The sequence below is a fragment of the Chlorocebus sabaeus genome, chromosome 10, assembly GCF_047675955.1.
Source record: "Chlorocebus sabaeus isolate Y175 chromosome 10, mChlSab1.0.hap1, whole genome shotgun sequence".
Taxonomy (NCBI): Eukaryota; Metazoa; Chordata; class Mammalia; order Primates; family Cercopithecidae; genus Chlorocebus; species Chlorocebus sabaeus.
In genome coordinates, this window is record NC_132913.1 from 53355776 (window position 1) to 53372508 (window position 16733).

General features: G+C 35.4%; 1 protein-coding gene across 1 annotated transcript in view; it reads right to left on the reverse strand.

Annotated features, from left to right (window-relative positions):
- SCN1A (sodium voltage-gated channel alpha subunit 1) overlaps positions 1 to 16733 on the reverse strand; it is a 147111-nt gene that overhangs the window by 44898 nt on the left and 85480 nt on the right. Inside the window, exons 13-18 of the mRNA XM_007965230.3 lie at positions 15769 to 16116; positions 14332 to 14464; positions 13270 to 13508; positions 11458 to 11631; positions 9706 to 10062; positions 8058 to 8540 (exon numbers count right to left, since the gene is read on the reverse strand). Coding sequence (XP_007963421.3) covers positions 8058 to 8540; positions 9706 to 10062; positions 11458 to 11631; positions 13270 to 13508; positions 14332 to 14464; positions 15769 to 16116 — 1734 coding nt within the window. The remainder of the gene's footprint in view (positions 1 to 8057; positions 8541 to 9705; positions 10063 to 11457; positions 11632 to 13269; positions 13509 to 14331; positions 14465 to 15768; positions 16117 to 16733) is intronic.

Sequence of the window (16733 nt, forward strand, 5' to 3'; positions counted from 1 at the left end):
AAGTAAAGGTGGAAGAATATGACTCTAATATACTACTCTGAATTTTGCTTTCGATACGTCACACATAAACTTTTGTATCAATGATTAAATATAAGGGAACAAAAGCAACATATTTCAGACATATTGAGTTAATAGAAAATCATGGTAATACAAAAAAATTGGAAAGAAAAAAAATTCTGAAAAATTGCATTTATAATTCCCAAGCTAGAAACCAAAATGCAAATCAAATGTGAAATTTTCATTGTTAAATTCATTTTGCCAAATTGAGCACAGAGTTTCTATAATGTTATTTTGACATTGATTTTTAATGTTAAATTATAACATACTTAATAAGTGTCTACTGGACAAATAAACTATATATCTATATAATGAAAGAGTTGAAAGTACTACTATTCTGAGGATCAGAGAAACTTGAGTTTGAATCACAATCACTGGTTTTATGGACTTTAATCAACTATCCCAACCTCCTTAGGCTTTAGGTTTCTAATTTGTAAAATGGTTCTTACTTCACATCCTTGCTATAAGGACTGAACAAGATAACACACAAATATTGTTTGGCGTGTGCTTATTTGATAAATGGTAACAATTTCCATCACAGTATTGTATTGTTTCTAATAGGTGTAATTATTGATTTTTGACTACCAAAACTGTGCCAGGCATCAAAACTAGGACTTGAAAAACAAGATAGTGAACATAATAGACTCAGTATCTGCCCTCATCGGTTCACAATCAAATAGAAGATACAGAGAAGCAATCGCCACACACTGTGATAGGAGTAGTATAGAGTATATTGAGATCACCACCTCGCTCAGTCTAGGAAGGACAGGGTAGAATAAAGTGACATTTGGGATAAGAAGGACGTGGTGGGTGAGGATGAGTCAGGTGAAGCAGGATGGAGTGAGAGAGCATTCCTGTCAGAGAGAAAAGGTACAAAGATGAGAACTGATAAAGCATGGGGAATTCCATTGAATGAAAGATTAGTATAGCTGGGCGGGGAAGTGTGAGGTGTACTATTCCATGATACTGAAGGGGTCAGCTGTGGTCAGTTTTGCAGGGACTTGTAGCCATGTTAAGTAGTATAGACTCCATACTGTGAGCAACCTGAAAGGTTAGAGAGGACAGAACTGTTACGGGATTTGCATTTTAGAAAGACCATCTATTGTTTTGTCAAGACTACGCTAGTAAGGGGAGACCCATTTGGAGGCTGTAGCAGTAAAACTGGAAGATGATGGAGGTCTGACACTGGGTAAAAGCCGTGGGGATGCAGAGAGGTGGACAAAGATACGCAGCCTTGGCAGTCCCTAGTGATCAATTAGAAGTAATGGAGAAGAACCTTGGGTTCCATGGATAGTACTCTTCACAGAGAGTAGTTGCCATCTCTTAGAGACTATGTGCTTAGGGTGGGGATTGTCATATGTTCCTTAACCCATATAAGGTAAGATAAAAGTATTAAATGGGAAAATATCAGCAAAGCAGCAAGTATATTTAAAAATGTATATATCAGTGATATACTTGGGGAAAAAAATGGAAATCTAGAAGTAACTGCCCATCATCTATTTATTCATTCATTTAATAAATATGTTGTATGTGCTGTGGACTTAAGGGAAGACAGGGTTAGTGTTTTTCCTGTTCTCAAGACCTCATAAGCTAATGATGCATCATAGAAGTTCTTCCTAATGATTTGGAAGACTCTTCCAGCAGCTTTAAACTCAGAAGGGGATGCTCCTTAAGCACAACTATCACACTCTGGGAGACTAAGTGCTCTGTAAGTAGAGTTAGACCTCCACAGATCAGTGTGGAATGCAGAAGCAGATCAGCCTAAAGTGCAGGCCAGCACCAGAGGAACAGGACCTTTCAGGACTAAGCAGGAGGGCTCTGAAACACTCCAGACTATGCTGTCAACCTGTGCCCAATGTGCAGTGATTGGAAGTTAACACCAAATCTATAGTCGCCACCTGTACCTACTTCTTCAACAAATAGTATTATTTATTTCAGAACTATCCCAAAGAAAGTACATTTTCAGACACTATTAAGATTTAGTGTAGTGGTTAAGAGTGTGACTATGGAGCAGACTGCCTGGATTCTAGTCCAGGACCAACCACGTACTATTTGTGTAACTTTGGCAAGTTTTCCTTTGTTGAAAATATGTTTATTTTTCTCATCGTAAGGCTGGAATAACAGTGTGTCTTATGGCGTAAAGACTGAATGAGACAATATATGCCCTCCGATAGTACTTTGTCCATGGTGAACATTTAACAATAGCTGTTATTAACATAACCTGAATTACAAGGACCTCACTGACATTTTTACTCTTTATTCTAGAGCTCACTCATCACAAAAACAAGTATATTTCTTTTATAATTACTTTAGTAATATGCCATTTTTGTTCCCAAAAGTATAATTTTAATAACTTAATTTATTTAAAAATTTTTATTTAAATGGAATTACAGTAGTAATTTTCTTGACATCGCATTACACTTTTGAACATTTTTAACTTCCAAATAGCTTTTAGAGCTTCATAATATTTCTATAAGCATCATAGGACAGATACCTCATTTAATAAATTAGGAAACGGGGTAATATAGATTTAGCGATTTGCTTATAGTAAAGGCTTATAGGCTCTTAATCTAGTATTCATATAAATCAACGAAAACTCAAAAAATTATTGGGCAACTATTATGCACCCAGCATTGTGGTAGGTGCTTCAGAGGATAAAAATGTTATAAAATACTATCCATAACCAAAATAAATTTACTTTCTATTTGGGGAGAGGAGATTTTGTATTGTCTTTTGCATACTCTTGGCAGTTTTGCCCAGCCTTCAAAGCTCTCTCAGATCTTTCCAAGTCAACATTCTTTATTATTAATGTTCAATAAAAATTCATATTTCTAGCTTATCATTATTCCTACTATGGCATGAGTCAAGAAATTTTCTGAGGTTTAAAAAAACAATTCCCCAAATTACTTGAATGTACTTTGAAGGTTGAATTATCTTAGGACTTAAAGAGAGGATGAAATGTGACTCATGCTATTCCCTTTCTTCTTTTGGAGACCAATAGGAGGAAGGTGTAGGAAAAACAGCCCTTAGTTTGCTCTGGAATGGAGGATACTTAGGTGTGACTTCACCACAGATGTGAGAGGCAAAAAAAATACGAGGTTCCAGCTCAGCACATCTCTTCATACCAGTCTATTCTTGCTTCCTGGAAACCGAGACTCCTTACCTACATCTCATCCTCAGCTCCTGTGATTTATGCCCCAGGAATTCCAAACTACTAATTGTCTCCAAATACACCCTCTGGCTTCCTGTCTTTAGGTTTCTGCATGTTTATATTTCCTGATTGGAATGCCCCTTAGAAAAGTAATTTTCTTAAATATTTTAAGGAGCTTACCATATCAAGAATGTAATCAAAACAATTTAAAAATATACAGAAAATATAAAATGTATCACCATTCCCAGATAAACTTATAAAACAATTTATTACAGAGAGCAAAAGGCAAACAACAAAAAAAGACAAATAGTGGAATATGTTATTAGTAGTAATTCTTGTAAGAAAACTTACCTGGAACAGTGTGGCATGCAACTGGTAATACTAATAATGATGATTTATCAAATATTCTATATTAGGCATGGTGCTAAGTACTTCACATTTATTATCTCATTTAATACTCTGCCCCCAAAATGCAGTCAGTAACATATGCACGTTTTTGAGATGAGGAAACTGATTATTAGATAGGTAAAGTCACACAGTAAGCAGCTAAAATGAAATTATATAACCCAGTATCTGGCTCCAGAGTATAACCATTTACCAACTTTATAACTGTGGCCTCACATGTCTAAAAACAAATGTTCAGTGTAGAATAATAAACAGTGGGCACCTGTAATTTTATCACAAAGCATTAATATAATTTTGGAGGTATTATAATGATGCACTGCAGATAAGTCATTACTGGAATTCGGGAATGGAAACAATAACATGTTCAAATGAAACTAGTCTAACAGAGGCCATGGAAGGTAACATTTTTGCATTAGTAACATATGTCTCAATATGAAAATTCATACTTAAAGGTTGAAAGACACACACACACAGATGCTCCTCAACTTACGATGGGGCAAACTCATGATAAACCCATTATAAAGTCGAATCATTAAGTCAAACCATTGTAAGTCAGGGTCCAACTATAAATACACACACACACACACACACACACAGAGAAAGAGAAAGAGAGAAACAGAGAGAGAGAGACAGAGAGAGAGAGAGAGAAAATCATGCCTTATAGCTTATTAGTATACTCCATTATCTAATCTCCCTGGCATATGATAACTGCTAAATAAATGAAAATAGGCAAAAAGAATAAAGGCTAAAGCAAAAAGAACCAAAATGATGAGATTAATGTACTACAGGCAGCATTCCTAATGTAGAACAAAGACTCTTCATCTATTGGGGCATCTGCTGTCAGCTTAATTCCTCTAAAAGCAGAATATCTCATAATTTGTGCCTTACATTGATGAACAGAATACAGTACGAGACTGATGAAGCAATGAGGGCAAACAGTATTGTGTGGGTTTATTTCTGACCAAGAAGAAAGGAATTGTGAAGTAAAAGTGCCAGGAAATTTGATACAATATGGTAATCTGTAAAAGAACATAAAAAGAAAGCCAGATTCAAAAACGAATAAAAGAAATTGAAATGTATCATTAGGGGATAAATAGAAGTTTCAGTATTTAATTACAAAATTTCATCTGGATGAGATACAACTGCATTTCAACAGCAATTCATGTGGAAAAGATGAGAGATTATCACTTTCTTAGAAGGCTGGTGTAAAGTGACAAGGTAACATGGCTAACAAAAACAAAAACAACAAAACCTAACTCAAGTGAATCTTGAATCAAGAGAAAAATTTGGTCCAAAATAATTGGAATTAGAATGACAATCTCAAGTATGCCCTAATCAGAGAAAGTATTTATGAGAGCCCTTCAAAATGGTTTTATTAACAAGAGTTGAACGAGCTGGCAAAGTTTGATCTGAGTGTCTACTTTGTACCAAACATGTTTAAGTAGGTCACCACATAAAAGGAGAGACATGCACGCATATAAGTAGCTATCCTAAAATATGATAGTACTTTGTAAGATGCATGAGTCAAGAAGATGCATTATTTATTACTATGCTCTATGCCTTGTATCTCTGGGAACCAAAAAAGAAAGCAATCTGTTCTGCCTAGGGTTGGGAAGGCTTCATTACCACTGCCTTCAAAAAGCTGAAACAGTGTTTCTGAAGCTTAAGAACTCCTGAACTTCAGACACTATGCCCATGAACCAAGTGGCTGCATTCTAATTTGACAAGCAATACATTAAAGTTCAGCACAGGCGGCAAAAGCTTCATTTACCAGGACTTCTCCCTATGACATGAAATGTGCTCTAACGTTATTCTATTCTGTTTCATTGACTGGGTGCAGTAGCTCACACCTGTATTCCCAGCACTTTGGGAGGCCAACGTGGGTGGATCACTATTTCATTTAAAAAAAAAAAAAACTGGCCTGTTAAAGGGATTTCTCAAGTCTAACTAAACTATGACTCACAATTAGAGAAGCACCACATTAAATTATCTCTAAAGCTTCTATTACCCTAACATTTAAAATTTCAAGTAACTCAATGTTCCAAGATATAAAATGCCATGAAGTAGAAAGAAACAGAACTACCCCTGGTGCTTCAGTGGATAGTTGCTTTATTAAAAGGTTAGTGTTTCTTTTAGCCTTGATCAATATACAAAAACAGTAAGAGTATGAATCATGTCAAATTTTTACAGAAAATATATATCTTATGGATGATCTTTGTAATAAAATAGTATTTTTCCTTTTTAATATAACAGATAGCATATGGTAGCCATTAGTCTTCATCAAATGCTAAATATAGGTCTAAAGATTCAAGACAAAGGAAACTAGACTAGGCTATTACTAAATTTATTTTAACAGAAGTTCAGAATCAATTTTATAAATACAAAGACAGCAATTTTTCCAAAAATTGGCCTTCATCTGATTCCTTAGGAAAACTCAAATAAACAAAGTCTGAACTGACATAACATCCAAATTAAAAATTCTGTAAAAAAGTCCACAATATTTGATAAAAACAGTCTATTTTTTTTGTACTGAATCTATTTCCATAGACATAGAAATGTGACCAGATCTATCTACTATTACGTCTCTGCACTATATTTCTTTCCCTTCTCTCATCTCACAAACCTGAACTAACTAAGCAACTCTAATGCTAGGGTCAAGGCAACTGCTTCCAGCTCCAATATTAGTCCCATACTCCTAAAAGTGGAGGATGACCTAGATTAGTCAGAGACTCATTATAAATACTTGAAGTGTCTTTCAAGGGATATAGTCAATAAATCAAAAGAATGTCACATACCTGTGGTATCTTCCATGGACAACCATCAAAATGCAATGGACATGGTGATATCTAATAGAATTGTATCTCTAATAAAATGTCTTTAATGTATTCAATCCTTTAAAATATTTAGACTATACAGCCTGAAAGGTGGGCACCCTGCTGTTTTTGAGATTTCCAAATACTAAATGGGAAGTAAAGGTGCTTTGTCCTAGACTTCTTGTTAATTATCTTATATATCCGTTAGACTTTTAACTTAATATTTTAAAGTAGGTTGCTATGGATTAAGTTTTGTCTCCACAAAATTCATATGCTGAAGCTCTAACCCTCAATATGATGTATTTGAGGATAGGGCCTGTAAGTTGGTGATAAAGGTTAAATGAGGTCATACAGGCTGGACTTTATTCTGATAGGGCTGGTGCACTTGTAAGAAGAAGAATAAACACCAGAGTTCTCTCTCTTTCCATGTACATGCATTGAGGACAGGCCATGTGAGGACACAGCAAGGAGGTGTCTGTCTGCAACCCAAGGAGTGAGCCCTCACTAGACATTGACCCTGCTGGTATCTTGATCTTGGACTTTCCAGTTTCTGGACTGTGAGAAAATAAATTTTGGTTGTTTAAGCCACTGAGTTATGGTATAGTGCTATGGCAGTCCAAACAGGCTAATGCATAGGGCAGTGTAATTTTAGTTGAAGAAGCTACAAGAGTATTTCTTGTTGCTAAGTTCTCTTCAATGTACATGAGCCAATGTGATGCAACAAACAATAAACAGAACTTGTAAATAAGGGCTCTAAGTTCAACTCTCGGCACTCCCCTCACTAGTTATGGGACCTAATGCTCCCTGACCTAATTTTCTTATCTGAAAAGTTAACATAATAACACATTTCTTTCCAGGTTATTGTAAGGATTAAATCTGATGATGTTTGTCTATTTGTTGGATCGTTCATTCATTCATCTAACAAATATCCATTACTAAGGATGAGAAAACTCACACATATATTATATTACCCTTTAATTTATCAATCATTAGCTTGAGTTAAATCTTTTGTTCTTCAATGAAATAAAATTTTACATGATGTCAAAAAATCTACATGGAAAATATGTAATAAGAAATACAGGCAATATAATACATGTACTGTAAATGTTCCTCAACTTACAATGAAGTTAGCTCCTGATAAACTCATTGTGAGTTGAAAATATTGTACATCAAAACTCATTTAATACATCTAATTACCAAACTTTATAACTTACCCTAGTCTACTTTAAACATGCTCAGAACGTTTAGATTAGCCTACAGTTGGGCAAGATCATCTAAAGAAAAGCATGATTTATAATAAACTGTTGGATACCTTATGTAATTTACTGAATACAGTATACTGCATGGTGAATATTGGTTGTTTATCTTTGTAATCACATGGTTGACTGGGAGCTGCAGCTTGCTGCCACTGCCCAGCATAATGAGGGTATCTTGTACCACAAATTGCTAGCCTGGGAAAAGATCAAAATTCAAAATTTGAAGCATGGTTTCTAGTGAATGGATATTGCTTTTGTATTATCATAAAGTAAAAAATCTTAAGTCAAAACATCATTAAATTGAGGATCATCTGTATGTGTGTATATGTATATATGTATATGTATTCATACCTTCACACACCTATAGAATCTTACCTCTTTGCTTTCTTCCAGATCCGATTCACTACTAAAGTCTTCCGTGTTTAAATTTTCAAAGTCAGATTCTCCTACAGCAATTGGTACAGTCACAGTAAGACTGGGATTGTTTATGAATGACATGTAATCACTTTCATCAATAATGTATTTTTCAACACTGCTGCCAGTTCCTATACCGCTTGTAGTTCCATTTACATCTTTAAGATAGTCAAGATCTTTCCCAATTTCTGTTGTATGATTGGACATACAACTGTCTTTCTTGTTGTTTAGATCATCAAGTGGTTTAATTTCATCTAAAATCTTTTGTTTCCTAATGAAGGACTGTTGAATAAATTCATATATTTTTCTTTTCACATAAGCTACTCCTTTGTGCATCCTATCCACAGCAATTTGGAGATTGTTCATTTCATTATCATCATCAGTGGCTGCAAGGTTGTCCGCACTAAATGAGCTCAGAAGCAAGGCCAGAAAGAGATTCAGGACCTTTAAAACAACAAAAACATGATTATAATTTTACACCGATGTAGGGAAGAGCAGATTACAATCACTTATTCTTTTAAGTGTGGAAGAAACTCTAAGTTCTAAAACTTGATGAGAAGGAAACACCACAGCATAGTAATTAGAAGATGGGTGATCTGAATTTGTGACTGGCTCAATAGCACATCCCTGGACAAAGACATGATTTCCATTGCTCTCAAGTTCTCCCATTTGTAAAGTGAAATTGAATGAGCTAATTTAAGGGTTTGCTAACTCTAAAATTTATGAGTAAAAGAAGACAAGTTTATATAGGTACTACACAAGAATTCTTAAAAATCATTAATGTTTCCAATTATGCATGTAAATGCATTCTATAATTTTTTGATAAACAAAGATATTAAATTGGATGTTAATTGAAAAATAACCATTATGACTCAGAATGAAGATGAGGAGCTTAACATAGGCATTGACACTTGTTTTCTTAATCTATTATATTTCTCATCCTTCATTGTTGACTAAGTAGAAATGTTTATGAATAATCTCTCATATTTCCATGAGATTGGCACATGAATGTACATACTTTTAGAATATTTTATATATTTCTATACTATAAACAGTAACACTCCAAATTTAAGAGAGATAAAGACTGATCAGTTACTCTATTAGGGTAATTTCAGGAGTCATTAGCTATTTGAGAACTGACAAACTCAGGTTGGCTAGTGCATCTGCCGTATGACATAGAGTGATTGAATATCCTATGCTACAATGAGGCAAAGAAACGGCACAATCATTACCAACACTTAAAGACACCACTTTTTAGTCCTGATCTGGATGGTAATTTTGCTCTTTCTCTCTCCACTTTTTTTAGACTTCTCTCTTCCTTGGCTCCGAATTTATAAAATGGTCCCAGCACATCCTTTTAGACTTGTCTTCAATATGATACTCTACTGTAATTCACATAAAAATGTGATGAAGTGACTGACGAAATAGAATTTGGTATAAAAAATGTAGGGGCACTGCTATATTGCTGTGTTGTTAAAGTGATAATATATCCAAGGTAACGGACTTTTAAACTAATAATCAGAGTTTGTTTTTCTTTTTGACAGAACGGTCACCATTCCATTATACTCTTAATGTATTTCTGAAATGCGTATCTTAAGTGGGTACATACCACTAGGTTTCCAATCACCATGACCATCATGAAGACAGTAAGGCACATGGCTTGACCAGCAACCTCCATACAGTCCCACATGGTCTCTATCCACTCCCCACACAGCACGCGGAACACAATCAGGAAGGAGTGGAAGAAGTCATTCATGTGCCAGCGTGGGAGTTGACAATCACTGGCGATCTTGCAGACACAATCTTTGTAGCTTTTACCAAAGAGCTGCATGCCAACCACGGCAAAAATGAAGACGATGATGGCCAACACAAGGGTTAAATTTCCCAGAGCCCCCACGGAATTGCCAATAATCTTTATTAGCATATTTAACGTTGGCCAAGATTTTGCCAACTTGAAAACTCGCAGCTGGAAAATAAAATATTAATATATATTTGTATGATTCTTAAAAGCATTATATGTATTGAGCTTTACCTAGAAATGGTAATTAGAATTCAATATCTTACAATATCTGATCTGCCCTAACTCTCTCAGGCTCATGGCTAATTTTTGGACTCCCTAGGAAAAGCTGGATTTTCCATATTTTGACCATGTAGATCATTTTCTCTGACAGTGAATTATTTTTCTTTCCTTTTCTTTTTTTTTCTTTTGTCACCCAGGCGGGAGTGCAGAGGAGTGATCTCAGCTCACTGCAACCTCCGCCTCCCAGGTTAAAGTGATCCTCCTGCCCCAACCTCCCAAGTAGCTGGGACTATAGGCACGTGCCACCACACCTGGTTAAATATATACATATATACACGTATATGCGTATATATATAAATATATATACATATGTATATATATGAATATATATGCATATATATGTGTATATGTGTATATATTTACATATATACAAGAGACAGAGTTTCACCGTGTTGGCCAGGCTGGTCTCAAACTCCTGATCTCAAGTGATCCACCTGCCTCAGTTTCCCAAAGTGTTAGGATTACAGGCGTGAGCCACCAAGCCAGGCCTCTTATAGTGAATTTTTAATGAGTACTTGGAATCCAACTCTTCTTAATTTGTTTTATAAAGGTGGTTCTAAGGCTGGACATTATAATATTAACATCTGAATCTGAAATATCTCTGCTGAAAGATGTTAATTTGCCAATAGTGTGCAAAGTAACATCATACTGAGCCCTGATATAAGGAGACAAAAATGTTCATTATTCATTAATGCTCCTTAGGGGTATTCACGTAGCTACATGCACCTGCACTGAAAAACTTGGAATATTTCCCATGATTCTACAATTATTTTCCTGACTTGTAAGGATATACGTGTAAATTAATGGGCATGTTTAGTAATCCTACAGACTTTCTCTCCTTTGACTTTTGCAAGATGCATATTTTCCAGAGACAGAATTAGAAAAAGTTTCGGCATGAACATCTTACATCAGATTTTCATCCACTGCTACAAAGGGCTATATATATTTTCAAGTTACTATTAAAAGGTGATGCATGTTCATTAAAAATATTTTCTTAGGTCTAGAAATATTAACCGTGGTAGTCTCTAGAAGCAGTACTTAATGAAAATAGCAACTGAGTAATACATTAACCTTTACGTAACTATGTTCTTTGAAATAAAGGTTTTCGTAAATAATTGAGAATTTTTTTTTCCACATAGGAAAAGTTTTTGACAATGCAAATTTTACAGAAAAACTTAGAATGCTAAGGGTTGTGTGGCAAAAAAACTATGACATTGCTATGCAAGAACCCTGATGGTTAGAAAGGTTTTTGTGCTTTTTTTTTTTTTTTTTTTTTTTTACCAATCGAAATGAACGGAGAACAGATAATCCTTCCACATTGGCGAGTCCAAGTTCTACCAGGCTAAGCGTCACAATAAAACCATCAAAGATATTCCAGCCTTCTTGGAAATAATAGTAAGGATCCATGGCAATAATTTTCAGAAACATTTCTGCTGTAAAGATCCCAGTGAAAACCTAAGATCAAAACAAAATTACTCTAATTCCACCAGATAATGATAATGTACATGACATAAGATTTGCCCTTAGAACATAATGCTTATGCTATTTTCCCACAATGATTCTATTACTAACTTAAATTTGTATGGCAATTTGTAGTTGATGAAAGACTGTCATACACATTATTTAATTTTATCCTTGTGGAAACGCTAAGTAGATAATGCAGACACAATTATTACTTTACAGATAAGGAAACTAAGGTCTTCAGATGGGTGAAATGACTTGCTTGATATCATGCAGCAAGAAAATGGCAAAACGAGGATATCAGTACAAGTCATCTTTTTTTTTTTTTTTTTTTTTTTTTTCAGATGGAGTCTCACTCTGTCACCCAGTCTGGAGTGCAGTGGTGCGATCTCGGCTCACTGCAAGCTCTGCCTCCCAGGTTCACACCATTCTCCTGCCTCAGCCTCCCGAGTAGCTGGGACTACAGGCGCCCGCCACCACACCCAGCTAATTTTTTGTATTTTTTAGTAGAGACGGGGTTTCACCGTGTTAGCCAGGGTGGTCTCGATCTCCTGACCTCGTGATCCACCCGCCTCGGCCTCCCAAAGTGCTGGAACTACAGGCGTGAGCCACCGCGCCCGGCTCAAATCATCTATTTTTAACAGTGCTCTTTCCATTATACCAAACTACCTTTTTCTCCAGACTTCATATAACACAAGTACTGACAACATTTTGCCCATGAGCAGTTTTATTTCTCTATAAGCTTATTCCTATTTCCCTCAAATCAGAGTTATACATTCTTATCTATTACTATACTAGGTACATTACTGTTGTCATTCTTTGTTATGCACATGAAAAAATAAATTTACTTCTGTAGTATAAATAGTAGAACTTCAAAAATATAACTAATAAAATGTCAGTTGTTATACATGATGTTTCTGCTTTCTACCATCAAAAATCCTAAACTTCAAACCAAATATTATGGAAAATGCATATATTACTTTAGATAGCTCTTTCCTTCAGCAAATAAAAGCTAATATTCCTAAGTTGACTGGCAAACACTTTAATAATTTATGTTTTTGAAGCACAAAAAGGAAAAATTAAGTGGCAACCTTCACCAAAAATGACCTTCGTAATCATATAATACACAAAATGTACTGGAGGTTTTAAATATTTCATGGTTTTGATATGGAATAGATGGATAAACAATACATGTACTACTTAGATCCTGGAAGAATAAAAGCTGGAGACATTTTTGAGTTGTTAAAATATTTCTTGCAATGATGATGACTAAGAAGGATAAAAGAGATCCACAATTTTATTTTAACCTTCTCCAGTAAGGGAAATTGTAATAATATCTCAAAAAGTGTGTTCTTAAACTATGAGCTACTTCTGGATCTTGAAAACTTCTAAATATTGCTGTTGACTTTTCAAGTAGTGCTGTAGGCCTATGCCTTTTTCAGTTTTTGTGAGCACATTAAGGTCATTATTTTTGGCAAAAAGTGGAGTATAGCCAGTTAGATATAATTAGCATTTTGTGGGGGCCAGGAAGCATGAAGGGTGGTTGAAAGACTGCTATACACAATTAAATGTAAACAGTTTCTCAAGCAGAAAATTTGAAGACTAAACACATTTACCTTCCAATATGCTTACCAAATTTCCTACTGTAAGCACATTATTGAAATGGTCCGTCATTGGATAGTGCTCCATGGCCATGAAAAGGGTATTTAAGACAATACAAATGGTGATGGCCAGGTCAACAAATGGGTCCATCACGACCAGGTTGACAACATGTTTCACTTTTAACCAATATGGAGAACAGTCCCAGATTAAGAATATGTTGGAAAATTTATACCAACAGGGTGGGCATTTCTGCCTGGATTCTTCAAGTTCTAGATTAAAAAAAAAATAAGAACCACCAAAAGGTATATTTTATACACACGCATTTATTTCATATCCACTAAACTTATTTTCAGTAATCAGCACATTTTTGTTACAGAGGCAACCTTTTTTGTACTTCTTTAAAAAAATTACAGAGTTTACTCTAAACCTCCCAAGGATATTTCATTAGACACACACATAGAGCCCAGGTAACAATGGGTAGTTTTTTGTCTTATGCACTGACATTGTGGCTCAGCGCTTGGCCTCAAGTTATGCGAGTGGTCTTTCATGTGAAGTCTCAATGGGAACATGGTTTAGGGTGGTGTAGATACTGTGTGCAGCCCTATGTGAATGACTCTACATTGTCAACCTCAGACTATGAGAGCTAGAATAGGGATTGATGTGACCCAAGAATCATCATTTTAACTTGTTTTTATTTTGTGAAAATGACCTGCTCTTCCTCTACAATCTTGAGAGTACTTAGGATGAGGCTGAAAAGGGCTGTACTGCTGAAGTCTTAAACTAATGGAACAAAAAGAGGGTCACTGTGACTAATGAGATTAGAAACCCCTAACAGAAATGCTTTATTCTGCATTTTCAAAGAGTTGCCACACAGTTAGGAAAACATTCTTAGTCCCAATATCACTGAGTTTAAAATAAATTGTTAAGGCTTCTAGAATATCTGAGTAGATATAACAGATAACAGTTCTTGAATTAGACTTATTGTCTTTTCATTAGAATACACTATTTCCAACTCACAAATATATTTATTTGAAATGAGACAATATAAGTTTAGTGAAAATAATTGAAACAAAAATAGAATTTGTTACCAACCTTCCACTGTATTTGTTAGAATGCTGGCTATACTCATTGCTCGTTGCCTTTGGGAAGGATCTTCTAGAAAGTCCATGGAAACATGGAAAGAACTTGACCTTCTCTTTCTCATTTCAGTTTCAGTGGTTGTTCCCTGTTAAAAAAAAAAAAAAAAAAAAAAAAAAGCTAATGCGTTAAATGATTAATTTGAGCAATATGACAAGCAAACAACCAAGTGGTGACACAGTGAATTTCATGAAACACATGCATCATGCACTTTCATATTCAATTGGTGATGGCAGGTATTTCTGACTTATTGTATCATTAGCCTGGAATGTTCAAACTGTTAACCATTTAGTCATACAGCAACAACCAAGATTTTAACTTCCTGATTTCATAATTTTATAAAATATGAAACAATTTTAATATAGTTGATAAAACTCTTAAGAGATATATTTAACAGTTATTACCCTTATTTCTGAACTAATAGTAAAAGCCTAGTAACTTAAAAGTCCTACAAGTGATCAAGGCACTTGGTTTTTGAGAAGGTAGCTATTTAATTTTAAGGAATTTTCAATGATTGCAACACACTTAGCTGCCATCTTATTTTCTGGACACAAGATGTAGATGGTCATTGACAACACAAACTCTATGTTGAAAAGAACACACACATGCTGCATGGACAACAGTTTCATCCAGGGTACCAAAGCAATAAGTCATCTAATTCTGACTTAGTCATGCCTCCTCATGCTGATATATTTCCAAGTAAGTAAACAGTCTAAGAAGAGGCAGCATCTGTTTAGAATTTCCTCATCTGGGTGTACATCCACAAACACATAGCATACCTTTGTACACAGACAATTACTTTATCTGTCTGTATTAATAATGTATTTGTGTCTCTTCATTTAGATTAATTTTGAGAAGACCTATATCAGCATTTTTTTAGTAAGAAAAATATGAGTACTAGGAGTATTAAGATAACAATGAAGCTATCTATTTAAGCACAGCGTTTTTGAAAATCTAAACTAAAGCAGAGATATATTGAAGAACCCGTTGGAAAGATTTATTATACACCCTTGACACTTAAACATGGGATCATTCATTTACTTTTATATCAGAGCCTTAGAGGATGTCCTGCTATCTAAATTCAGTGTGGGTATATAGCAAATCCTCCAACTGGAGGCAGTAATTATTGTGTCTAATTAATCCTTAGCACTTTCAGTAAGTAAATGCATTCAGGTTTGTGCAGGAGACTGTTAAGGTTTTAAGTTTTAGTTGGTTAGTCTATTAAAGATATTACAAGATGCAGGTGCATTCACAGCGTGACCAACCAGGAATCATTCTCAAGGTTGCCGTTCTGTAGAAACACTGGCTGGTGCAGCAAAAATGGGCCAGCCATGCCTGAACTATTTAAAACTTCCTTACATTGTCATCAGTAGCTGGCTTATCTATTATCACCTCTGGCAGAAGCTGTCCAACAGGCGATGTAGGAACTGAAGGTCCACCAACCAAGGAAACCACACCATTGCAATCCACAGTGCTGTGCATCTTCCCATTCGCTGGAAACACTGCCAGCATCCGGGATGACCTACTGGTCTGACTCAGGTTGCTGTTGCGTCGCTCTCCATGTCGTCGGGGCACAAACAAGGAATCTCTACGGCTCTCGTTATCCTCAAAGGTGCTGTGCTCATCATCTGCAAAGTCATTCTCAGATCCCACATCCTTTGCTCGCCCTCTAAAGCTGAAAAGGCTTGTTCTGCTATTTCGCCTCGGTGAAAATAGGGAGCCACGGATGCTCAACAAAGACTGGAAGTTTGAGACAGCAAACAAATAAAGCCATATTAATATGGCCCTTTGAATGTGATTTCATTTTGCAAGATTAGGTGGAAGATTTCAGCATTCATAACAGAATATGGCTCATTCCTTTTGATTATCATTCTCATTTTATGTGCGTTCACATTAAATTAAATTACCTTGATAAAAGAAGGTTTCTAGCCCTTGGGATTAAAGAATGAGGAGACAGATTGCAACCTTAACATATTGAAACACACACACACACACACAAACACACATACCCTGAACCACCATTTCTCAAGTTCAAAGGGAAATATCCTCAGAATATGGCAATGGACATGGTAAACATTCAGTGAACACTGGCACCATGACCTTAACAAGGCCACCTTGGTTTTCATGGATCTTGTCTTTCAAAAACTTTCAATACTCCTCATGATTTAGTTTACTCCACCTTTCTAAAATCACTTTAATTATTATTTCTTTTCACCTATAAGGCATCGTATTGTTGGAACTTGAAGTTCATACTTCTGAAATTCAGAGCCATGTGCCTTTTGATCAAGTGTACCATGACTAATATTTTCAGAAGCATGCGTGGTGACTTATAAAGAAGTTATGAGGAAAACAACATA